The following is a 27,500-nucleotide window of genomic DNA, read 5'->3' on the forward strand; positions in this document are numbered from 1 at the left end:
TAACGGGTACCTTTAAACACAGAGACCAACTGAGGACATTTACACACACATTACAGACCAACTGGAGACCTTTACACACACATTACAGACCAACTGGAGACCTTTACACACACATTACAGACCAACTGGAGACCTTTACACACACAGGGACACACACTTTACAGACATTACCTTTACATTATTCCTGGACTAAAAAAAACGTTCAATTGCCATTCTCTGGCTTTGGGAAACCAGCCAAGGGCTCAGCACGTGTATTATTGTCAGGGCGTAGCTGGAAGGGGTAGACAACTAAGGACAAGGACAATGTGTTTCCCCAGACATCTGCAGGTTGTAGTTCCTCCCTTATATTATATTACATTATTATGTTATTATATTATTATATTATTATATTGCATGATTCTATTATAATATATTATTATATTACATTATATTACAGTATTATATTACATTATTATATTACATTATTATATTATATTATTATATTACATTATTATATTATATTATTATATTACATTATTATATTACATTATTATATTATATTATTATATTACATTATATTATTGTATTATATTATTATATTATATTATTATATTATATTATTATATTATATTATATTACATTATTATATTATATTATTATGTTATATTATTATATTATATTATTATATTACATTATATTATTGTATTATATTATTATATTATATTATTATATTATATTATTATATTATATTATATTACATTATTATATTATATTATTATGTTATATTATTATATTATATTATTATATTACATTATATTATTATATTATATTATTATATTGCATTATATTATTATATTACATTATTATATTATTATATTACATTATATTATTATATTATATTACATTATATTATATTACATTATATTATTATATTATATTATTATATTATATTATATTACATTATATTATTATATTACATTATTATATTACATTATATTATTATATTATATTACATTATATTATTATATTACATTATATTATTATATTATATTACATTATATTATATTACATTATATTATTATATTATATTACATTATATTATATTACATTATATTATTATATTACATTATTATATTACATTATTATATTACATTATTATATTATATTATTATATTACATTATATTATTATATTATATTACATTATATTATATTACATTATATTATTATATTATATTATTATATTATATTATATTACATTATATTATTATATTACATTATTATATTACATTATATTATTATATTATATTACATTATATTATTATATTACATTATATTATTATATTATATTACATTATATTATATTACATTATATTATTATATTATATTACATTATATTATATTACATTATATTATTATATTACATTATTATATTACATTATTATATTACATTATTATATTATATTATTATATTACATTATATTATTGTATTATATTATTATATTATATTATTATATTATATTATTATATTATATTATATTACATTATTATATTATATTATTATGTTATATTATTATATTATATTATTATATTACATTATATTATTATATTATATTATTATATTATATTATTATATTGCATTACATTATTATATTACATTATTATATTATTATATTACATTATATTATTATATTATATTACATTATATTATATTACATTATATTATTATATTATATTATTATATTATATTATATTACATTATATTATTATATTATATTATATTACATTATATTATTATATTATATTATATTACATTATATTATATTACATTATATTATTATATTACATTATATTATTATATTATATTATATTACATTATATTATTATATTATATTATATTATATTACATTATATTATTATATTATATTATATTACATTATATTATATTACATTATATTATTATATTATATTATATTATATTATATTATATTATTATATTATATTATATTATTATATTATATTATATTACATTATATTATTATATTATATTATATTATATTATATTATATTATTATATTATATTATTATATTACATTATATTACAGTATTATATTACATTATTATATTATATTACATTGTATTATATTATATTACTATATTATTATATTACATTATATTACAGTATTATATTATATTATATTATTATATTATATTATTATATTACAGTATTATATAACATTATTATATTACATTACATTGTATTATATTATATTATTATATTATTTTATTACCATTATATTATTATATTACATTATAGTATTATATTACAATATTATATTACAATATTATATTAGATTACATTGTATTATATTATAGTATTATATTACACTATTATATTACATTATAGTATTATATTATATTATTATATTACATTACATTGTATTATATTAATATCTATTATATTAGATTATATTGAATTATATTATTATATTATATTATGATATTACATTACATTGTATTATTTTATTATATTATATTATATTGAATTATATTATATTATATTATATTATATTATTATATTACATTATTATATTATTATATCACATTACATTGTATTATTTTATTATATTCGATTATATTGAATTATTTTATTATATTATATTATATTGAATTATATTATATTATTATATTATTATATTACATTATTATATTATTATATTACATTACATTGTATTATTTTATTATATTATATTATATTGAATTATATTATTATGTTGCATCACATTGTATTAATTTATTATATTATGGGACTGGCCATCCCACATATGCTCTCTCTAATTCTCTCTTTCTTTCTCTCTCTCGGAGGACCTGAGCCCTAGGACCATGCCCCAGGAATACCTGACATGATGACTCCTTGCCGTCCCCAGTCCACCTGGCTGTGCTGCTGCTCCAGTTTCAACTGTTCTGCCTTATTATTATTCGACCATGCTGGTCATTTGTGAACATTTGAACATCTTGGCCATGTTCTGTTATAATCTCCACCCGGCACAGCCAGAAGAGGACTGGCCACCCCACATAGCCTGGTTCCTCTCTAGGTTTCTTCCTAGGTTTTGGCCTTTCTAGGGAGTTTTTCCTAGCCACCGTGCTTCTACACCTGCATTGCTTGCTGTTTGGGGTTTTAGGCTGGGTTTCTGTACAGCACTTTGAGATATCAGCTGATGTACGAAGGGCTATATAAATACATTTGATTTGATTTGATTATGATATTATATTGAATTATATTATTATATTATTATATTATGTTACATTGTATTATGTTACATTATTATATTATTACTTAAGTGTTTCCCCAGACATCTGCAGATTGTAGTTCCTCTCAGGTTCAGGAAGGGTCTGGAAGTCGACCAGACAGGGATGCAGCTTCTTGTTGTCGTCTCTGAACTGGAGGAGGGAGAAAACAGACCGAGAGGGTCATTACATCTCAGTGCTACTACTTTTGACTAATGGCCCCTGTAGGGCCTCCATTTTGTCTCTGCCTGGCCGGTGATCAGCGTTGCTGTATCAATATTTCCTGTCTGTTAAAGGGTTAATAGACTCACTATTCCGTAAGTCCAGCCCTGCTCGATGCGCGTGATGGCCCACAGCGAGTGGATGTTCTCTGCCAGCTTCTCCCTGATCTTCTCCAGGTGGGGCGGCAACACGATCTGCAGCACACACAGCGTAAAGATTAAAGGTCAAATAAAGGTCAGAGGTACGCAGATCGAATGTGAAGAGGAGTAAATGGACAGGGTCTGTCTGGTACCTGAACAGGGTTAGGGCTAGGGACAGGGTCTGTCTGGTACCTGAACAGGGTTAGGGCTAGGGACAGGGTCTGTCTGGTACCTGAACAGGGTTAGGGCTAGGGACAGGGTCTGTCTGGTACCTGAACAGGGTTAGGGCTAGGGACAGGGTCTGTCTGGTATCTGAACAGGGTTAGGGCTAGGGACAGGGTGTGTGTGTGTGTTACCTGAGCAGTGTCTACGGGATTGGGGGTAAAGGAGGTGTGTGTGAGGGACTGGGTTGGCCCCAGCAAGTTTCGGACTCCGTCAAAGTCGTGTTTGTACTCCTTGATGGGTTCGATCCTCATCCTGTCCTTGGGTAGCAGAGCCTCGTAGCACGGCGCATAGCCCGGGGGGGGCAGGAACTTAAAGTCTCCATGGCGACCACCCAACAGTAAACGAGCTCTGAAGAGACAGGAAATATAATGGGGTCATGTTAAGGGCCAGGAAAAACAGTGGGGTTATTTTAAGAGCAAGGAAAAATGAAACACAGTGGGGTTATTTTAAGAGCAAGGAAAAATGAAAAACAGTGAGGTCATTGATAGGGCCAGGGGTTTTGCATGAACATGAGACCTGACCAGACTCTTTCTGTAAGTCTCAGGATCAGAAGGGCATTGAGCCCTGGTGCTGCAGAGTCCTTGTCCCTGACCATTTCCCCTTTACTCTCATCATTCGAATCAGCCATTAACTAACTAACTAACTAACTAACTAACTAACTAACTAACTAACTGTCTGTCTGTCTGTCTGTCTGTCTGTCTGTCTGTCTGTCTGTCTGTCTGTCTGTCTGCCTGCCTGCCTGTCTGTCTGTCGGGTCGACGTTACATTACACCTCATCCAGAGCTATTTACCACGGGCACATTCACCTAAGGTAGGTAAAATATCAATCAACATGTTTTTTGTACAGCACAAGTCTAGCCCCCATGTTGTCCTCCATCTTACTTGACTCCAGCAGAGAAACTGATGACGGGGAAGAACAGTCCATCTACGTTGAAGTTCTCGAACATGCCCTGGACCGGGTGGCCGTTGACCCGGAACGAGATACTGGGCACGCTCAGATCCAGGCAGCACGACACCACATCATCAGCTGCTAGGGCATGCTGATTGGGCGACGCCACCTGGCGGGGGACGTGACCTGGAGAGGAGAGTGGGGAGGAGTCAGGGGGCTACTGGAAAACTAGTCTGGTTTCATAATGTATGCGCTGTGGTCTGGTTCCATACTATATGTGCTGTGGTCTGGTTCCATACTGTATGTGCTGTGGTCTGGTTCCATACTGTATGTGCTGTGGTCTGGTTTCATACTGTATGTGCTGTGGTCTGGTTTCATACTGTATGTGCTGTGGTCTGCTTTCCATACTGTATGTGCTGTGGTCTGGTTTCATACTGTATGTGCTGTGGTCTGGTTTCATACTATATGTGCTGTGGTCTGGTTTCATGCTGTATGTGCTGTGGTCTGGTTCCATACTGTATGTGCTGTGGTCTGGTTTCCATACTGTATGTGCTGTGGTCTGGTTTCCATACTGTATGTGCTGTGGTCTGGTTTCATACTGTATGTGCTGTGGTCTGGTTTCATACTGTATGTGCTGTGGTCTGGTTCCATACTGTATGTGCTGTGGTCTGGTTTCATGCTGTATGTGCTGTGGTCTGGTTGGAAGACTAGCCTGGTCTTACGCTGTATGTGCTGTGGTCTGGTTGGAAGACTAGCCTGGTCTTACGCTGTATGTGCTGTGATCTGGTTTCATACTGTATGTGCTGTGGTCTGGTTGGAAGACTAGCCTGGTCTTACGCTGTATGTGCTGTGGTCTGGTTGGAAGACTAGCCTGGTCTTACGCTGTATGTGCTGTGGTCTGGTTTCATACTGTATGTGCTGTGGTCTGGTTGGAAGACTAGCCTGGTCTTACGCTGTATGTGCTGTGGTCTGGTTGGAAGACTAGCCTGGTCTTACGCTGTATGTACTGTGGTCTGGTTGGAAGACTAGCCTGGTCTTACGCTGTATGTGCTGTGGTCTGGTTGGAAGACTAGCCTGGTCTTACGCTGTATGTGCTGTGGTCTGGTTGGAAGACTAGCCTGGTCTTACGCTGTATGTGCTGTGGTCTGGTTGGAAGACTAGCCTGGTCTTACGCTGTATGTGCTGTGGACTAGATAGGTTCATATGGTAAACTCTGAGGCAAAAACGTTGACATGGTAACAATAGGAAGGTGAAGCGTACCTGACCACAGGTGCAGTCCATCGAAGCCGTACGAGTAGAGGTCATCCCCCACCCCGTTGCCACCCCAGCCCTCTCCGCCCCCAGGATAGGGGGAATACCCCTCTGTCAGGGCCCAGCCCACACGCAGGTGAGAGGGTGTGGCTGTCACGAAAGGCTCCACATAGTCTACCATCATCTCAAAGTACCACTTCTTATACTGAGTAGAGCCTTCGCAGGTTCCCAGGAAGATGTTGGGCCTCACACTGCAGATAGAAACACATATTCTGAAACTCTTAGAGCACAACGGGATAGAACAGAATATTGTATGTATATATACTGTATATATATATATATAGAGCGAGTTGTATGTATATATACTGTATATATATATATATATAGAGCGAGTTGTATGTATATATACTGTATATATATATATATAGAGCGAGTTGTATGTATATATACTGTATATATATATATATATATAGAGCGAGTTGTATGTATATATACTGTATATATATATATATAGAGCGAGTTGTATGTATATATACTGTATATATATATATATATATATATATAGAGAGCAAGTTGTATGTATATATACTGTATATATATATATATATATATATAGAGCGAGTTGTATGTATATATACTGTATATATATATATATATATATAGAGCAAGTTGTATGTATATATACTGTATATATATATATATAGAGCGAGTTGTATGTATATATACTGTATATATATATATATATATATATATAGAGCAAGTTGTATGTATATATACTGTATATATATATATATATAGAGCGAGTTGTATGTATATATACTGTATATATATATATATATAGAGCGAGTTGTATGTATATATACTGTATATATATATATATAGAGCGAGTTGTATGTATATATACTGTATATATATATATATATAGAGCGAGTTGTATGTATATATACTGTATATATATATATATATAGAGCGAGTTGTATGTATATATACTGTATATATATATATATATATATATAGAGCAAGTTGTATGTATATATACTGTATATATATATATATATATAGAGCGAGTTGTATGTATATATACTGTATATATATATATATATAGAGCGAGTTGTATGTATATATACTGTATATATATATATATAGAGCGAGTTGTATGTATATATACTGTATATATATATATATAGAGCGAGTTCCAAAAGTATTGGGACATTGACACTTGTTGTTGTTGTTGTTGTTGTTGTTGTTTTGTACCAAAGTCATTTGGATTTGAAATGTTAAAGGTCAGACTGCCAGCTTTAATTTAAAAGGTATTTTCATCCATATCAGGTGAACCGTTTAGAAATTACAGCACTTTATGTACACGGTCCCCCTGTTTTAGAGGACCAGAAATTACAGCACTTTATGTACACGGTCCCCCTGTTTTAGAGGACCAAAAGTATTGGTGACTCCAACGCTTCCCACAGGTGTGTCGAGGTGGCCGGATGTCCTTTAGGTGGCGGACCGTTCTTGATACACGAAGGGAAATCGGCAAACAAAACATTATGAAGACCTGCTACATAGACTGACCTTCCCTGTGAAACGCTTTCCAGTCCTTGTAGAGTCCATGTAGAGTCGAGTCCTTGTAGAGTCCAAGCCATGACAAATTGAGACTGCTCTGGGGGGGGGTGGTCCAACTCAATATTAGAAGGGTGTTCTTAATGTCAGAACAGCCTCAATTCGTCGGGCCATGGACTCTACAACGAGACGAAAGCGTTCCACAGGGACGCTGGCCCATGTTGACTCCAGTGCTTCCAACGTGTGTCAAGTTGGCTGGATGTCCTTTGGGTGGTGGACCATTCTTGATACACACAGGAAACGGTTTAGTGTGAAAAACCCAGCAGCGTTGCAGTTCTTGACACACTCATACCGGTGTTCCTGGAACCTACTACCATACCCCATTCAAAGGCGCTTAAATATTTTGTCTTGCCCATTCACCCTCTGAATGGCACACATACATAATCCATGTCTCAATTGTCTCAAGGCTTAAAAATCCTTCTTTAACCCCGTCTCCTCCTCTTCATTTACACTGATTGAAGTGGATTTAACAGGGGACATCAATAAGGGATCATATCTTTCACCTGGATTCACCTGGTCAGTCTGTGTCATGGAAAGAGCAGGTGTTCCTAATGTTTTGTACACTCAGTGTATGTATATATATATATATATATATATATATATATATATACAGGGCATTCAGAAAGTATTCAGACCCCTTGACTTTTTCCACATTTTGTTACATTACAGCCTTATTCTAAAATATATATTTTTTCATTCTCATCAATCTACACACAATACCCCATAACGACATCACAATACCCCATAACGACATCACAATACCCCATAATGACATCACAATACCCCATAACGACATCACAATACCCCATAATGACATCACAATACCCCATAACGACATCACAATACCCCATAATGACATCACAATACCCCATAACGACATCACAATACCCCATAATGACATCACAATACCCCATAACGACAAAGCGAAACATTTTTTTTTAACCTTTTTGCAAAAAAAATGTATTAAAAAAACAAAACTGAAATATCACATTCACTTAACTATTCAGACCCTTTACTCAGTACTTTGTTGAAGCACATTTGGCAGTGATTACAGCCTCGAGTCTTCTTGGGTATGACGCTACAAGCTTGACACACCTGTATTTGGGGAGTTTCTCCCATTCTTCTCTGCAGATCCTCTCAAGCTCTGTCAGGTTGGATTGGGAGCGTTGCTGCACAGCTATTTTCAGGTCTCTCCAGAGATGTTCAATCGGGTTTAAGTCCGGGCTCTGGCTGGCCCACTCAAAGATTCATTCAGAGACTTGTCCCGAAGTCACTCCTGCACTGTCTTGGCTGTATGCTTAGGGTCGTTGTCCTGTTGGATGGTGAACCTTCGCCCCCAGTCTGAGGTCCTGAGCAATCTTGAGCAGGTTTTCATCAAGGATCTCTCTGTACTTTGCTCCGTTCATCTTTCCCTCGATCCTGACTAGTCTCTCCATCCCTGCTTCTGAAAAACACAGCATGATGCTGCCACCACTTCACTGTAAGGTTTTCTCCAGATGTGACGTGATGTTCCTCCAGAGTTCAATCTTGGTTTCATCAAGACCAGAGAATCATGTTTCTCATGGTCTGAGAGTCTTTAGGTGCCTTTTGGCAAACTCCAAACTGTCATGTGCTTTTTATCTAGGTGTGGCTTCCGTCTGACCACTCTAACATAAAGGCCTGATTGGTGGAATGCTGCAGAGATGGTTGTCCTTCTGGAATGTTCTCCTCTCTCCACAGAGGAACTCTGGAGCTCTGTCAGAGTGACCATCGGGTTCTTGGTCACCTCCCTGAACAAGGCCCTTCTCCTCCATTGCTCAGCTTGGCCGGGCGGCCAGCTCTAGGAAGAGTCTTGTTGGTTCCAAACTTCTTCCATTTAAGAATGATGGAGGCCACTGCATTCTTCACCAGATCTGTGCCTCGACACAATCCTGTCTCAGAGCTCTACGGATAATTCCTTCAACCTCATGGCTTTTTGCTCTGACATGCACTGTCAACTGTGAGATCTTATACAGACAGGTGTGCGCCTTTCCAAATCATGTCCAATCAATTGAATTTACCACAGGTGGACCCCAATCAAGTTGTAGAAACATCTCAATGATGATCAATGGAAACAGGATGCAGCTGAGCTCAATTTGGAGTTTCATAGCAAAGGATCTGAATACTCATGTAAAAAAGGTATTTCTGCTTTTATTCTATTTTATAAATTATCATTAAAAAAAAAAAATAACAGTTTTCACTTTGTCATTATGGTGTATTCTGTGAAGATTGATGAGGATTTGTTTTTATGTTTTTTTATCCATTTTAGAATAAGGCTGTAATGTAACAAAATGTGGAAAAAGTCAAGGGGTCTGAATACTTTCTAAATGCACTGTATATATATATATATATATATAATCTACACACACTATAGAACAAATTCTTATTCCAAATGGATTAAATTGAGATGTTGTGTCACTGGCCTAAACACAATACTCCATAATGTCAAAGTGGAATTATGTTTATTTTTTGGACATTTATACAAATGATTTAAAAATGAAAAGCTGAAATGTGACCCGTTTCAGGAAACTATACAATACCAGTCAGAAAGTTGGACACATTCAAGGTTCTTTATTTGTATTTTTTACTATTTTCTATAATTGTAGGATATTAATAATAGTGTAGACATCAAAATGATTAAATAACACATATGGAATAATTTAGTAAACAAAAAAAAGTATTAAACAAATCAAAATATATTTTATATTTGAGATTCTTCAAAGTAGCCACCCTTTGCCTTGATGACAGCTTTGCACACTCTTGGCATTCTCTCAACCAGCTTCATGAGGTAGTCACTTATAAAGTTTCTTCAAGTGCAGTCGCTGAAACCATCAAGCGCAATGATGAAACTGTCTCTCATGAGGACCGCCACAGGAAAGGAAGACCCAGAGTTTCCTTTGCTGCAGAGGATAAGGTCATTAGAGTTTTTCCAGCCTCAGAAATTGCAACCCAAATAAATGCTTCACAGAGTAACAGTAACAGACACATCTCAACATCAACTGTTCAGAGGAGACTGTGAATCAGGCCTTTATGGTCAAATTGCTGCAATATTAAGAAGAGACTTGATTGGGCCAAGAAACACGAGCAATGGACGTTAGACCGGTGGAAATCTGTCCTTTGTTCTGATGAATCCAAATTGTACATTTTTGGTTCCAACCGCTGTGTCTTTGTGAGACGCAGAGTAGGTGAACGGATGATCTCTGTGTGTGGTTCCCACCGTGAAGCATGGAGGAGGAGGTGGGATGGTGCTTTGCTGGTGACACTGTCAGTGATTTATTTAGAATTCACTGCACACTTAACCAGCATGGCTAACACAGCACTCTGCAGAGATACGCCATCCCATCTGGTTTGTGCTTAGTGGGACTATCATTTGTTTTTCAACAGAACATTGACCCAACACACCTCCAGGCTGTGTAAGGGCTATTTGACCAAGAAGGAGAGTGATGGAGTGCTGCATCAGATGGTCTGGCCTCCACAATCACCCAACCTCAGCCCAATTGAGAATTTTTTGGATGAGTTGGACAGCAGAGTGAAGGAAAAGCAGCTAACAAGTGCTCAGCATATGTGGGAACACCTTCAAGACTGTTGGAAAAGCATTCCAGGTGAAGCTGGTTGAGAGAATGCCAAGAGTGTGCAAAGCTGTCATCAAGGCAAAGGGTGGCTAATCTGAAGAATCTCAAATAGAAACTATAAAAGTTTACCTACTTTCCTCAACAACATTGATGCCCTGAATTTAGCAGCTCTATCGACAGATCAGTTCATAAAAGTGATGGGCTACTTTCTGCCCACGCCACGGTCAGTGTGAACCAGAGTGACTTGACACAATGCTGGTCAAACAAGGTGTAGCAACAAACGAAACAGAGCTAAATGGTTCCAGCAACTGAAACATTCATTCATGTATATGAGTAACATGCTGACCAGACCGGACACGTAGAAATCCATGTTATTCAATTATCGCGCGCGCCAACGAGCCAAGGGCTAAAATAGAAGTCATTCCTATCTCTGACGCAAATCGCGCTGCAAGTCCTGCATCTCCTCATCTCCTCATTGGTTTATAGAAGCAGGTACCCACCGTGCCATCTCCTCATTGGTTATACCCACGTGGGTGATTGAAAGACTACATGTTTTGCCGGTTGTCGTGGTAATACTATGAAAGTGTAGATGCCGATCACCATATAAGTTCAAAGATGAAAAAGGCTGGAAGGAGGAGAGATGACTAGAAACGATTTGGTTGGCCGTTTTATGTGTGGATTAATTGTCGGAGCAGAGGACCTTGTGCATTTCAGGTAAAATAACAACTCAATGTTTATATCCCAGGACAAATTAGCTAGCAACAGCAAGCTAGCTAAATAGGACAAATTAGCTAGCAAGTGCAAGCTATCTAGCTAAATTTGCATACATATTTAATGCTTTTCAACCTGTCCTCAAATGAATGTCATTGGTTCAGAATTTGTTTTGCAATTTTAACCTGCGTGTCGTGATCGCGTTCGGTGTAGGGGAACACTGTGTCGTTGTATGTGTCGAACTGCTTTGCTTTATCTTGGCCAGGTCGCAATTGTAAATGAGAACTTGTTCTCAACTTGCCTACCTGGTTAAATAAAGGTGAAATGAAAAATAAATAAAAAAAAGTTAATTTATGCACGATAGCGCACAATGGGGCACGCGCCCAGCCGGTTTGGGTTCCGAGTCTAGCTACATTTTCAGATATTATACCTTTCTAATTTAGGTAGAAAGTTGTTTTTATTGTATGTATTGACTTGGGGGATGTGAATACTTATGTAAATGTGATATTTATATATATATATATTATTTATTTATTTATATTGATATTTCTGTATTTCATTTTCAGTAAAACTGAGATTTTTTTTATTTTTTATCTAAAAACATGTTTTCACTTTGTCATTATGGGGTATTGAGTGTAGATGGGTGAGAACAATATATATTGAATACATTTTGAATTCAAGCTGATTTCTTAACAGTATATATTATTTATTGTGAATGATATGTTAACAGTATATATTATATATTATGAATGATATGTTAACGTATATATTATATATTATGAATGATATGTTAACAGTATATATTATATATTATGAATGATATGTTAACAGTATATATTATATATTATGAATGATATGTTAACAGTATATATTATATATTATGAATGATATGTTAACGTATATATTATATATTATGAATGATATGTTAACGTATATATTATATATTATGAATGATATGTTAACAGTATATATTATATATTATGAATGATATGTTAACGTATATATTATATATTGTGAATGATATGTTAACAGTATATATTATATATTATGAATGATATGTTAACAGTATATATTATATATTGTGAATGATATGTTAACAGTATATATTATATATTATGAATGATATGTTAACGTATATATTATATATTATGAATGATATGTTAACAGTATATATTATATATTATGAATGATATGTTAACAGTATATATTATATATTATGAATGATATGTTAACAGTATATATTATATATTATGAATGATATGTTAACGTATATATTATATATTATGAATGATATGTTAACGTATATATTATATATTATGAATGATATGTTAACAGTATATATTATATATTATGAATGATATGTTAACAGTATATATTATATATTATGAATGATATGTTAACAGTATATATTATATATTATGAATGATATGTTAACAGTATATATTATATATTATGAATGATTTCTTAACAGTATATATTATATATTATGAATGATATGTTAACAGTATATATTATATATTATGAATGATATGTTAACAGTATATATTATATATTATGAATGATTTCTTAACAGTATATATTATTTATTGTGAATGATATGTTAACAGTATATATTATATATTATGAATGATATGTTAACAGTATATATTATATATTATGAATGATATGTTAACAGTATATATTATATATTATGAATGATATGTTAACGTATATATTATATATTATGAATGATATGTTAACGTATATATTATATATTATGAATGATATGTTAACAGTATATATTATATATTATGAATGATATGTTAACAGTATATATTATATATTATGAATGATATGTTAACGTATATATTATATATTGTGAATGATATGTTAACAGTATATATTATATATTATGAATGATATGTTAACAGTATATATTATATATTGTGAATGATATGTTAACAGTATATATTATATATTATGAATGATATGTTAACAGTATATATTATATATTATGAATGATATGTTAACAGTATATATTATATATTATGAATGATATGTTAACAGTATATATTATATATTATGAATGATATGTTAACGTATATATTATATATTGTGAATGATATGTTAACAGTATATATTATATATTATGAATGATATGTTAACAGTATATATTATATATTGTGAATGATATGTTAACAGTATATATTATATATTATGAATGATATGTTAACAGTATATATTATATATTATGAATGATATGTTAACAGTATATATTATATATTATGAATGATATGTTAACAGTATATATTATATATTATGAATGATATGTTAACGTATATATTATATATTATGAATGATATGTTAACAGTATATATTATATATTATGAATGATATGTTAACGTATATATTATATATTATGAATGATATGTTAACAGTATATATTATATATTATGAATGATATGTTAACAGTATATATTATATATTATGAATGATATGTTAACAGTATATATTATATATTATGAATGATATGTTAACGTATATATTATATATTATGAATGATATGTTAACGTATATATTATATATTATGAATGATATGTTAACAGTATATAGTATATATTATGAATGATATGTTAACGTATATATTATATATTATGAATGATATGTTAACAGTATATAGTATATATTATGAATGATATGTTAACGTATATAGTATATATTATGAATGATATGTTAACAGTATATAGTATATATTATGAATGATATGTTAACAGTATATATTATATATTATATTATGTATTACCTGGTTACATAGTTGACGATGTTGGTCTGCAATAGGAGATCACGACCTGGAAATAGATTCTCTGTGATGAGGTTCTGATTGGACCTTACAGCCACACCGTTACACACACAAAGAGACCGGAGCACGTCCAACACCTAGGAGAGACAGAGACAGAGAGACAGAGACAGAGTCACAGAGAGAGAGACAGAGTCAGAGAGAAAGAGAGAGAGACAGAGAGACAGAGACAGAGTCACAGAGAGAGAGACAGAGTCAGAGAGAAAGAGAGAGAGACAGAGACAGAGAGAGAGAGAGACAGTGACAGAGACAGAGACAGAGTCAGAGAAAAAGAGAGAGAGACAGAGACAGAGAGACAGACAGAGTCAGAGAGAAAGAGAGAGAGACAGAGTCAGAGACAGAGACGGAGAGACAGAGACAGAGAGACAAAGAGAGACAGACAGAGACATAGAGACAGAGACATAGAGACAAAGACAGAGAGACAGAGACATATACAGAGAGACAGAGACATAGAGACAGAGACAGAGAGACAAAGAGAGACAGAGACATAGAGACAGACAGAGACATAGACAGAGACATAGACAGAGACAGAGACAGAGAGACAGAGAGAGACAAAGAGAGAGACAGAGAGAGAGAGAGACAGTGACAGAGACAGAGAGAGAGACAGTGACAGAGAGACAGAGAGACAGTGACAGAGAGAGACAGAGACAGGGACAGAGAGAGAGACAGTGACAGAGAGAGAGACAGTGACAGAGACAGAGAGAGAGAGACAGAGAGAGAGAGACAGAGAGAGAGAGACAGAGAGAGAGAGACAGAGAGAGAGACAGAGAGAGAGAGAGACAGAGAGAGACAGAGAGAGAGAGTCAGAGACAGTGACAGAGACAGAGACAGTGACAGAGACAAGGAAATGTGAGGAAAGTTCAAGGAAGTGTGGGCTCCAAACTGGGAAGTAAGTCAGCTGGTCCCAATTCACTCCCTACCCCTTCCCTTTGGCCCCTTGGCCTCTTGACCATTTGATATTTGCAGATATTTAAGCTGGCAGCTTTATGATGGAAGTTCCACCACTACATTGCTAACACCTATCCAGACCCTACAGATGTACAAACATCCAAACATCTGCCAGACATCACTGACCTTGTGGTTTCTGCCATGTTTGTCCAGCAAAGAGATGATAGATTTGATGTGGTTCTCCTGAATGATGTTCAGAACCTCTGGACTCTCAATCAGGACACAGTGCAACACCTCCAAGATACCTGGAGCAAGGGAGAGAGGGAGGAGTAGGATGAGAGGGAGAAGAGGGAGAGAGGGAGAAGAGGGAGAGATGGAGAGAGGGAGGGAGAGAGGGTGGAGAGGGAGAGAGAGAGGGTGGAGAGGGAGAGAGAGAGGGAGGAGAGGGAGGGAGAGAGGGTGGAGAGGGAGGGAGAAGAGGGAGAGATGGAGAAGAGGGAGGAGAGGGAGAGAGGGAGGGAGGAGAGGGAGAGAGGGAGGGAGAGAGGGGAGAGAGGGAGGGAGAGAGGGAGGAGAGGGAGGGAGAGAGGGTGGAGAGGGAGAGAGAGAGGGAGGAGAGGGAGGAGAGGGAGAAGAGGGGGAGGAGAGGGATGAGAGGGAGATATGGAGAGAGAGATGGAGAGATGGAGAGAGGGAGGGAGAGAGGGAGAGAAAGAGGGAGGAAAGGGAGAGAGGGAGGAGAGGGAGATAGGGAGGAGAGGGAGAGATGAGGGAGGGAGGTAGGGAGGGAGTGATGATGAACGCGGTCCTGTGCTGAAAGAACCTTCAAGTCAGATATATAATGGGTAGTGCCCTGAGTTTTTCCTTATCAGTAACTACACAGCCTAAACCAGGAAAAACTCCTGCCCCTAGCTAGGGTGAGTGGCATCGAGCAGAACTCTAGGTACCTGAAGAGGCCTCCAACCGGTCCAGTTTGCTGACCAGCCAGTCCAGGTTATCACAGAACAGCGCACAGTTAGAACGGTTCCCCCTGATCAGAGAGGCTGGGAGGGAGAACAGGGAAGAGGTGGAGGGAGAACAGGGAAGAGGTGGAGGGAGGGCAGGGAAGAGGTGGAGGGAGGGCAGGGGAGAGGTGGAGGGAGGGCAGGGAAGAGGTGGAGGGAGGGCAGGGAAGAGGTGGAGGGAGGGCAGGGAAGAGGTGGAGGGAGGGCAGGGGAGAGGTGGAGGGAGGGCAGGGAAGAGGTGGAGGGAGGGCAGGGAAGAGGTGGAGGGAGGGCAGGGAAGAGGTGGAGGGAGGGCAGGGAAGAGGTGGAGGGAGAACAGGGAAGAGGTGGAGGGAGAACAGGGAAGAGGTGGAGGGAGGGAGAACAGGGAAGAGGTGGAGGGAGAACAGGGAAGAGGTGGAGGGAGGGAGAACAGGGAAGAGGTGGAGGGAGGGAGAACAGGGAAGAGGTGGAGGGAGGGAGAACAGGGAAGAGGTGGAGGGAGAACAGGGAAGAGGTGGAGGGAGAACAGGGAAGAGGTGGAGGGAGGGAGAACAGGGAAGAGGTGGAGGGAGGGAGAACAGTGAAGAGGTGGAGGGAGAACAGGGAAGAGGTGGAGGGAGGGAGAACAGGGAAGAGGTGGAGGGAGAACAGGGAAGAGGTGGAGGGAGGGAGAACAGGGAAGAGGTGGAGGGAGAACAGGGAAGAGGTGGAGGGAGAACAGGGAAGAGGTGGAGGGAGGGAGAACAGGGAAGAGGTGGAGGGAGAACAGGGAAGAGGTGGAGGGAGAACAGGGAAGAGGTGGAGGGAGAACAGGGAAGAGGTGGAGGGAGGGAGAACAGGGAAGAGGTGGAGGGAGAACAGGGAAGAGGTGGAGGGAGGGAGAACAGGGAAGAGGTGGAGGGAGGGAGAACAGGGAAGAGGTGGAGGGAGGGAGAACAGGGAAGAGGTAGGAGGGAGGGAGAACAGGGAAGAGGTGGAGGGAGGGAGAACAGGGAAGAGGTGGAGGGAGGGAGGACAGGGAAGAGGTGGAGGGAGGGAGGACAGGGAAGAGGTGGAGGGAGAACAGGGAAGAGGTGGAGGGAGAACAGGGAAGAGGTGGAGAGGGAACAGGGAAGAGGTGGAGGGAGGGAGGACAGGGAAGAGGTGGAGGGAGAACAGGGAAGAGGTGGAGGGAGGGAGAACAGGGAAGAGGTGGAGGGAGGGAGAACAGGGAAGAGGTAGGAGAGAGGGAGAACAGGGAAGAGGTAGGAGAGAGGGAGAACAGGGAAGAGGTAGGATAGAGGGAGAACAGGGAAGAGGTGGAGGGAGGGAGAACAGGGAAGAGGTAGGAGAGAGGGAGAACAGGGAAGAGGTAGGAGAGATATGTTGAATCTTCAACATCAACCGTATTCAGCCTCCACTTCTTCATGCATTTTTACTGCTTATTTTATTTTAATAATGAGTGATTAAATGTTTCTGCTTTTGTACATATAGTGTTTTTGCTCGACAATACATTTCTTTCAACGTGTTCCAAACTGATCTATTCTAAAGCTATGCACTGATAAACAGTGAGATTAAGCAGAAGATACACTTTGTGGACTGTAGAACAAAACTCTTTGTCCCCACGTGGTCATACCCAGCAGCTCATAGAGCAAGTTGACAATCTCCTTCCAGGACTCAGCCGCCTCCTCTCCGGCGAACTCAGAGAAGTGAGCAGCAGTGTTGTAAACGTTCAGACGGTCGATACACTCTAGCACGATGGTGATCATACCCTGTCGGAGAGGTCAACACACATAGGGTTAGAGCCTATACCCACGTGGTCATAGGGTTAGATCCTATACCTACCTGGTCATAGGATTAGATCCTATACCCACGTGGTCATCGGATTAGATCCTGTACCCACGTGGTCATAGGATTAGATCCTGTACCCACGTGGTCATAGGATTAGATCCTATACCCACGTGGTCATAGGATTAGATCCTATACCCACGTGGTCATAGGATTAGATCCTATACCCACGTGGTCATAGGATTAGATCCTATACCCACGTGGTCATAGGATTAGATCCTATACCCACATGGTCATAGGATTAGATCCCGTACCCATGTGGTCATAGGATTAGATCCCGTACCCACGTGGTCATAGGATTAGATCCTGTACCCACATGGTCATAGGATTAGATCCCGTACCCACGTGGTCATAGGATTAGATCCTGTACCCACGTGGTCATCGGATTAGATCCTATACCCACGTGTTCATAGGATTAGATCCTGTACCCACGTGGTCATAGGGTTAGATCCTGTACCCATGTGGTCATTGGATTAGATCCTATACCCACGTGGTCATAGGGTTAGGTCCTGTACCCACGTGGTCATAGGATTAGATCCTGTACCCACGTGGTCATAGGGTTAGATCCTGTACCCACGTGGTCATAGGGTTAGTTCGCGATCCATAACATCAACCAGTCCTGAGTGCTTCAGTGGTTTCAAGTACTTTTGGTCCACAACCACATTTATATAATATCAACACACCGTAGTACATGGTGAATCTACTCTTCAGGTGAATGGACAGCGCTTCAGTCGAGTTGAAGCCAAACCATCTCAAGAACATTTAAGTAGTCACTGTACGGACTTTAAATCTGAAAAGGTTATTGATATTGACCTCCTCTTGGAAGAGGTTCTGTCGGTTTCGGAGGGAGCGCAGCTTTGTCTGTTTCTCCTCGTGTTCCAGCTCGTCTTCGGGGGGGCGGAAGTAGAAGATAAGGTCCTGCAGGGAGAGGACGACCCCGTCCAGAGGTAGAGGCACGGGGACAGGGGACTTATTCTTCCCCTGCAGGGAGTCCAGACCCCTGGGACAGAACACACACACACGTAAAGTCAAAAGTACATCCAAGAATTATCCCTGCAGGGTACAAAGATATTACGAGGATAATAGAGATGTCTGCACACTGTTTGTCGGCCTGACAAAGACCTTGCAGTGGAAATGTCCTAAACGTGTGTGTGTGTGTGTGTAATGGTCGTACTTGATGAACTGCCTGAAGAGTCCTGTGGTGCTAAAGATCATCCTAGCAGCCTGAGACTCCTCTGTCTGGGACCGGGCCACAGTCAGGGCATCGTCCATGTGACCCTCCTGGTGCAGAATGGCCTGGGGACAGGAGAAGGGGGATTGAGAACCAACACTAAAGGACAATGAACCAGTTTTCCATCTAGTAGGTGTACACACGCCCAGCATCGGCTGGTGGGGAAGCCTGGTTATCACAGAGAACAACTCATTAGCGCAACCAAAGTTTTTTTTATTTCACCTTTATTTAACGAGGCAAGTCAATTAAGAACAACTTCTTATTTACAGTGACGGCCAAAACCGGACGACGCTGGGCCAATTGTGCGTCGCCCTATGGGACTGAGAACAGTGGTCCCTAGTGGTCCTGAGAACAGTGGTCCCTAGTGGTCCCGAGAACAGTGGTCCCTAGTGGTCCCTAGTGGTCCTGAGAACAGTGGTCCCTAGTGGTCCTGAGAACAGTGGTCCCTAGTGATCCCGAGAACAGTGGTCCCTAGTGGTCCCTAGTGGTCCCTAGTGGTCCTGAGAACAGTGGTCCCTAGTGATCCCGAGAACAGTGGTCCCTAGGGGTTCCTAGTGGTCCTGAGAACAGTGGTCCCTGGTTGTCCCGAAAACAGTGGTCCCTAGTGGTCCCTAGTGGTCCTGAGAACAATGGTCCCTAGTGGTCCCGAGAACAGTGGTCCCTAGTGGTCCCGAGAACAGTGGTCCCTAGTGGTCCAGAGAGCAGTGGTCCTGAGAACAATGGTCCCTCGTGGTCCCTAGAGTAGTGGTCCCTAGAGCAGTGGTCCCTAGTGGTCCAGAGAACAGTGGTCCCTAGTGGTCCCTAGTGGTCCCTAGTGGTCCTGAGAACAGTGGTCCCTAGTGGTCCCGAGAACAGTGGTCCCTAGTGGTCCCTAGTGGTCCTGAGAACAGTGGTCCCGAGAACAGTGGTCCCTAGTGCTCCATAGTGGTCCTGAGAACAGTGGTCCCTAGTGGTCCCGAGAACTGTGGTCCCTAGTGGTCCCGAGAACAGTGGTCCCTAGAGGTCCCTAGTGGTCCTGAGAACAGTGGTCCCTAGTGGTCCCTAGTTGTCCCTAGTGGTCCTGAGAACAGTGGTCCCTAGTGGTCCTGAGAACAGTGGTCCCTAGTGGTCCTGAGAACAGTGGTCCCTAGTGATCCTGAGAACAGTGGTCCCTAGTGGTCCTGAGAACAGTGGTCCCTAGTGGTCCTGACAACAATGGTCCCTAGTGATCCTGAGAACAGTGGTCCCTAGTGGTCCTGAGAACAGTGGCCCCTAGTGATCCCGAGAACAGTGGTCCCTAGTGGTCATGAGAACAGTGGTCCCTAGTGATCCTGAGAACAGTGGTCCCTAGTGGTCATGAGAACAGTGGTCCCTAGTGGTCATGAGAACAGTGGTCCCTAGTGGTCCTGAGATCAGTGGTCCCTAGTGGTCATGAGAACAGTGGTCCCTAGTGGTCCTGAGAACAGTGGCACCTAGTGATCCTGAGAACAGTGGTCCCTAGTGATCCTGAGAACAGTGGTCCCTAGTGGGCCAGAGGAGAGTGGTTCCTAGTGATCCTGAGAACAGTGGTCCCTAGTGGTCATGAGAACAGTGGTCCCTAGTGGTCCCGAGAACAGTGGTCCCTAGTGGTCATGAGAACAGTGGTCCTGAGAACACTGGCACCTAGTGATCCTGAGAACAGTGATCCCAAGAACAGTGGTCCCTAGTGATCCTGAGAACAGTGGTCCCTAGTGGTCCTGAGAACAGTGGCACCTAGTGATCCTGAGAACAGCGGTCCCTAGTGGTCCCGAGAGCAGCTGTCTGCAGGAGCATTCAATGGTAACTGCACCAGACCGTACCTTTCTCTTCATGGGCCCCAGAGTTAGGGTTATGTTTCTATATATATCCATGTTGAATGAGCCTAAGCCCCTGCCTTTTTTTCACTAGGGGTATGTTTCTGTCTGTTAAAGGGTTAGTTTAAGATTTTGTAAATTAAGCCATTTACCCAGAGTCATAGATAAGCGGTTCGGCAGGTAGCCTAGTGGTTAGAGCGTCGGACTAATAACTGAATGGTTGTAAGATCGAATCCGCGAGCTGACAAGGTAAAAATCTGTTGTTCTGCCTCTGAACAAGGCAGTTAACCCACTATTCCTAGGCCGTCATTGTAAATAAGAATTTGTTCTTGCCTAGTTAAGTAAAGGTACAATTCTTTTTTTTTAACCCAGAGTCAGATGAACTCATAGATACCATTTTTGTTTCTTCATGCATTTTGAAGGAAGTTGAAGATAGCAATGTCTACAGAAACTAACTAGAGCTAGCACAATGACTGGAAGTCTATGGAATCAACTAGCTATTTGTGCTAATGCTAGCTAATCCCATAGACTTCTCGTTTTTGCTCTAATGCTAGCTAATCCCATAGACTTCTAGTCTTTGCTCTAACGCTAGCTAATCCCATAGACTTCTAGTCTTTGCTCTAACGCTAGCTAATCCCATAGACTTCTAGTCTTTGCTCTAACGCTAGCTAATCCCATAGACTTCTAGTCTTTGCTCTAACGCTAGCTAATCCCATAGACTTCTAGTCTTTGCTCTAACGCTAGCTAACCCCATAGACTTCTAGTCTTTGCTCTAACGCTAGCTAATCCCATAGACTTCTAGTCTTTGCTCTAATGCTAGCTAACCCCATAGACTTCTAGTCTTTGCTCTAACGCTAGCTAATCCCATAGACTTCTAGTCTTTGCTCTAACGCTAGCTAATCCCATAGACTTCTAGTCTTTGCTCTAACGCTAGCTAACCCCATAGACTTCTAGTCTTTGCTCTAACGCTAGCTAATCCTATAGACTTCTAGTCTTTGCTCTAACGCTAGCTAATCCCATAGACTTCTAGTCTTTGCTCTAACGCTAGCTAATCCCATAGACTTCTAGTCTATGCTCTAACGCTAGCTAATCCCATAGACTTCTAGTCTTTGCTCTAACGCTAGCTAATCCCATAGACTTCTAGTCTTTGCTCTAACGCTAGCTAATCCCATAGACTTCTAGTCTTTGCTCTAACGCTAGCTAACCCCATAGACTTCTAGTCTTTGCTCTAACGCTAGCTAATCCCATAGACTTCTAGTCTTTGCTCTAACGCTAGCTAATCCCATAGACTTCTAGTCTTTGCTCTAACGCTAGCTAATCCCATAGACTTCTAGTCTTTGCTCTAACGCTAGCTAGCAATGGCTCCGGAAATGACCTTCAACTTTCTTCAAACTGCACGACGAGACATAAAAATAATATCCATGACTTTACCTGACTCCGGGTTAGTGGACTAAACCCAGCCCCTTACCTTCCTCTTCATGGTCCCCAGGCGAGCAGCCTTAGCATCCAGGGAGGCGTAGGTAAGCCACAGGCTGGTGGACACGTGCTGGACAAAACACATGGACTCTCCATACTTGATCTCTGGGATGCCCATTCCCTCCACGTCTCGCTTACGAGCCTGTTCCACCTTCTCCTGCTCAAGGGAACCAGTTTGTGGGCAATGTAGGAGAGAAAGAAGAGAAAAAGAAGAAGAAGAAGAAGAAGTAGAAGTAGAAGTAGAAGAAGAAGAAGAAGAAGAAGTAGAAGAAGAAGAAGAAGTAGAAGAAGAAGTAGAAGAAGAAGAAGAAGTAGAAGAAGAAGAAGTAGAAGAAGAAGAAGTAGAAGTAGAAGAAGAAGTAGAAGTAGAAGAAGTAGAAGAAGAAGAAGAAGTAGAAGTAGAAGTAGAAGAAGAAGTAGAAGAAGAAGTAGAAGTAGAAGAAGAAGAAGTAGAAGTAGAAGAAGAAGAAGAAGTAGAAGAAGAAGTAGAAGTAGAAGAAGTAGAAGAAGAAGAAGAAGAAGAAGTAGAAGAAGAAGTAGAAGTAGAAGAAGTAGAAGAAGAAGAAGTAGAAGTAGAAGAAGTAGAAGAAGAAGTAGAAGAAGAAGAAGTAGAAGAAGTAGAAGAAGAAGGGAACATGAGGGAGAGCATCATAGGCTACGACTAGGTCCCTGAGTTCTGATCTGTCACCTGACCAATGAAGACCCAGAGTTTTTCGTGATATAGGGAAACTCCCTAGTTATGACCATGAGTTCTGAGTTTACAGTAATAAACAACACTGGAACAACACCAAAACAAATGAGCAACGACCAGAACACTGACAATAGATTAACAGTGAGGGTATCTGACCTTTGACACGCGGAAGCTGAAGGCAGACAGTTTGGTGTTGGCCCTCTCAGGGTCGAGGACCATTAGGCCCTTCTCCTCGTCCAGACAGAGGTAACGGCCCGTGGTGATGTGGCGCACACGGAACGACTGGCCACACTTCATGTGGCTGCCGCTCCAGCTACCGGGGCAGACAAGGGACACACTTAGCCTCAACATGTTACTGCTACACGGATTCATGCTTTATTTTGGAGCAAAGTGAAGAACACTGACACTTGTTTACAGCTTTTAGCATTTAGCATTTTTTATTAGCATTTGCATTGAGACTCTGCATACAGTACCTTTCAAAACGCGCAGGAAGACACAACACATGGCACATGGTTAATCAATTAAAGGGCTACTTTAGGATTTTGGGTAATCAAGCCATTTATTTACTTCCCTGGAGTCCAGTATGAAGGAATTTAGAGGTAGTTTTCTAAAGCCAATGCTAACTGGCGTTAACGCAATGACTAGCATGCTAGCAGTTACCATTGACTTCCAGTCATTGTGCTAATGGTAGTTAGCAATTGGCTTAACACTAGTTAGCAACTTCCTTCAAACTGCGTGACAGAGGCGTGACTCCGGGGAAGTAGATAAAGGGCTTTATTGCCAAAAATCAAGAAGAATCCCTTTAAGTAGGGAATTGGAGTCTTTATGAAAACAACACAGTTGTGTTTTTATGTCCTGGGGAACAGACAGAAGAGCCAGTAACCTTATTCTCAGAGGCTCCAGTCTCCATAAAGAACGGGCCTGGCTACACACTGCTCCTCCTTCATAGTGGGCGGTGCTACAGAGAGGAGGAGGAGCAAAAGTAGGAGCAAAAAATAGGAGGAGGAGGAGGGAGGAGGAGGAGGGAGGAGCAGGTTGGAAGAGGAGGAAGGGGAAGAGAAGGAGGAGGAAGGGGGTGAGAAGGAGGAGAAGGAGGAGGAGGTAGAGAAGGAGGAGGAAGAGGAGGTAGAGAAAGAGGAGGGTGAAAAGGAGGAGGAGTTGAAAATACAAAAAATTATAACAGCAGGAACAAATGACAGGTGTGTATCTTTGTTGATGTTTGAGGGACATGGTAACAGGAGGACAGACGGACATGGCAACAGGAGGACAGAAGGACATGGCAACAGGAGGACAGAAGGACATGGTAACCAGAGGACAGAGGGACTTGGTAACAGGAGGACAGAAGGACATGGCAACAGGAGGACAGAAGGACATGGCAACAGGAGGACAGGGTAACAGGAGGACAGGAGGACAGGGTAACGGGAGGACAGGGTAACAGGAGGACAGGGTAACAAGAGGAAAGGGTAACAGGAGGACAAAGGGACAAGATAACAGGAGGACAGTATAACAGGAGGACAAAGGGATAAAAGCAGGACAGGATAACAAGAGGACAGCTGTTCTGTTCACCTGCGTTTGTCGTCCCCGTCGTCAGGCATGGAGATGGCCAGACACTCATCCATGTGACCGTGGAACAGTCTGAGGACTTGACCACCGGCCAGGAAGCCTGTAAGGAACAACAACACACAGTCTGAGGACTTGACCACCGACCAGGAAGCCTGTAGGGAACAACAACACACAGACAGTACTCTACAGGGTGAATCCTAAGGTGAGTTACCCTCAGCCAGCTCGCAGCCTGAACACACAGGGTTCATGTTCCATAGAGTCTGCATGAAGGACGCATCCACCATCAGATCACCACTGGCATAGGACAGATGCTGTAGAGAGAGAGAGAGATAAAGAGATAGACAGAGAGAGAGAGAGAGACAGAGAGAGAGAGAGACAGAGAGAAACAGAGAGACCGAGAAAGAGAGAGAGAGAGAGAGAGAGACAGAGAAAGAGAGAGAGAGAGACAGAGAAAGAGAGAGAGAGACAGAGAAAGAGAGAGAGAGACAGAGAGTGAGAGAGAGAGACAGAGAGAAAGAGCAAGAGACAAAGACAGAGAGAGAGACAGAGAGAGAGAGAGACAGAGAGAGACAGAGAGCGAGCCAGAGAGAGACAGAGAAAGAGAGAGAGAGACAGAGAAAGAGAGAGAGAGACAGAGAGAGAGAGAGAGACAGAGAGAAAGAGCAAGAGACAAAGACAGAGAGAGAGACAGAGAGAGAGACAGAGAGAGAGAGACAGAGAGAGAGAGACAGAGAGAGAGACAGAGAGAGAGACAGAGAGAGAGAGACAGAGAGAGAGAGACAGAGAGAGATAGAGAGATCAGTCACACCAGAGGACATCCAATAGGTTTTCCAATAAAAAAGACTGAGGAGAGATGGACAGATGAGATGGAGACGAGGTGATGGAGCGATAGAGAGATGGAGACGAGGTGATGGAGCGATAGAGAGATGGACAGACGAGGTGATGGAGCGATAGAGAGATGGAGACGAGGTGATGGAGCGATAGAGAGATGGACAGATGAGATGGAGCGATAGAGAGATGGACAGATGAGATGGAGACGAGGTGATGGAGCGATAGAGAGATGGACAGACGAGGTGATGGAGCGATAGAGAGATGGAGACGAGGTGATGCAGTGATAGAGAGATGGAGACGAGGTGATGGAGCGATAGAGAGATGGAGCGATAGAGAGATGGAGCGATAGAGAGATGGAGACAAGGTGATGGAGCGATAGAGAGATGGAGACGAGGTGATGGAGCGATAGAGAGATGGAGCGATAGAGAGATGGAGTGATAGAGAGACGGACAGATGAGATGGAGACGAGGTGATGGAGCGATAGAGAGATGGAGACGAGGTGATGGAGCGATAGAGAGATGGAGATGAGGTGATGGAGCGATAGAGAGATGGAGATGAGGTGATGGAGCGATAGAGAGATGGACAGACTAGGTGATGGAGCGATAGAGAGATGGAGACGAGGTGATGGAGCGATAGAGAGATGGAGATGAGGTGATGGAGCGATAGAGAGATGGAGACGAGGTGATGGAGCGATAGAGAGATGGACAGACTAGGTGATGGAGCGATAGAGAGATGGAGATGCGGTGATGGAGCGATAGAGAGATGGAGACGAGGTGATGGAGCGATAGAGAGATGGAGATGAGGTGATGGAGCGATAGAGAGATGGAGACGAGGTGATGGAGCGATAGAGAGATGGACAGATGAGATGGAGCGATAGAGAGATGGACAGATGAGATAGAGACGAGGTGATGGAGCGATAGAGAGATGGAGGTTCTTACAAGGTATCTCTCTGAGGAGACGCTGACCAGGATGAGGTCATCTCCTACCCTGACCTTCTCTCCCTCTGACCTCTGTTTGGACGCTGGGTGAATCGTCCACCAACACGCCTCGCCTAGGGGGAGATACACACGTTTATTTCACATTGTTTCATCGGGGAAGTCTACAAGGAACATCTTAGTAAAGACCTCTAGTCCATACCTACGCAGTCTTCTTGCAGGCCCACATCGAAGGACAGCTTATCTGTTAGTGACCGAGACGTCGTCAGGCAGCTCAGATACTAAGAAGGAGAGTGAGACACGGAGAGTGAGAGAGCAGTGTGAGATATTCCTCAGATACTGTAGACCAGGTATCCCCAAACTACGGTACACGCACCCCCCAAGGGTACACGCAATGCAGTCGAGGGGTACCAAATAAAAATGTGATTCACATTTTATAAAAAACATATATACTGTATGTGAGAGTGGATTCTCGGCCCTCACTAGCATGAAAACTAAATACAGGTGTGTGGAAA

At 40.3% G+C, this 27,500-nt stretch overlaps 1 protein-coding gene across 6 annotated transcripts in view; it reads right to left on the minus strand.

Moving 5' to 3' along the window:
* ryr1b (ryanodine receptor 1b (skeletal)) overlaps positions 1–27,500 on the minus strand; it is a 233,601-nt gene that overhangs the window by 161,025 nt on the left and 45,076 nt on the right. For all 6 annotated transcript variants that reach the window (XM_036961172.1, XM_036961171.1, XM_036961170.1 and 3 more), the window contains exons 5-22: positions 27,188–27,266; positions 26,989–27,101; positions 25,431–25,530; positions 25,223–25,319; positions 24,540–24,614; positions 23,813–23,969; positions 22,958–23,122; positions 19,622–19,743; positions 19,261–19,447; positions 18,236–18,371; positions 16,582–16,677; positions 15,821–15,939; positions 14,693–14,826; positions 6,002–6,243; positions 4,735–4,927; positions 3,984–4,200; positions 3,577–3,681; positions 3,315–3,418 (exon numbers count right to left, since the gene is read on the minus strand). In XM_036961172.1, the coding sequence (XP_036817067.1) occupies positions 3,315–3,418; positions 3,577–3,681; positions 3,984–4,200; positions 4,735–4,927; positions 6,002–6,243; positions 14,693–14,826; positions 15,821–15,939; positions 16,582–16,677; positions 18,236–18,371; positions 19,261–19,447; positions 19,622–19,743; positions 22,958–23,122; positions 23,813–23,969; positions 24,540–24,614; positions 25,223–25,319; positions 25,431–25,530; positions 26,989–27,101; positions 27,188–27,266 (2,441 nt within the window). The remainder of the gene's footprint in view (positions 1–3,314; positions 3,419–3,576; positions 3,682–3,983; positions 4,201–4,734; positions 4,928–6,001; positions 6,244–14,692; positions 14,827–15,820; positions 15,940–16,581; positions 16,678–18,235; positions 18,372–19,260; positions 19,448–19,621; positions 19,744–22,957; positions 23,123–23,812; positions 23,970–24,539; positions 24,615–25,222; positions 25,320–25,430; positions 25,531–26,988; positions 27,102–27,187; positions 27,267–27,500) is intronic.

The sequence above is a fragment of the Oncorhynchus mykiss genome, chromosome 24, assembly GCF_013265735.2.
Source record: "Oncorhynchus mykiss isolate Arlee chromosome 24, USDA_OmykA_1.1, whole genome shotgun sequence".
In the NCBI taxonomy this organism is placed as follows: domain Eukaryota; kingdom Metazoa; phylum Chordata; class Actinopteri; order Salmoniformes; family Salmonidae; genus Oncorhynchus; species Oncorhynchus mykiss.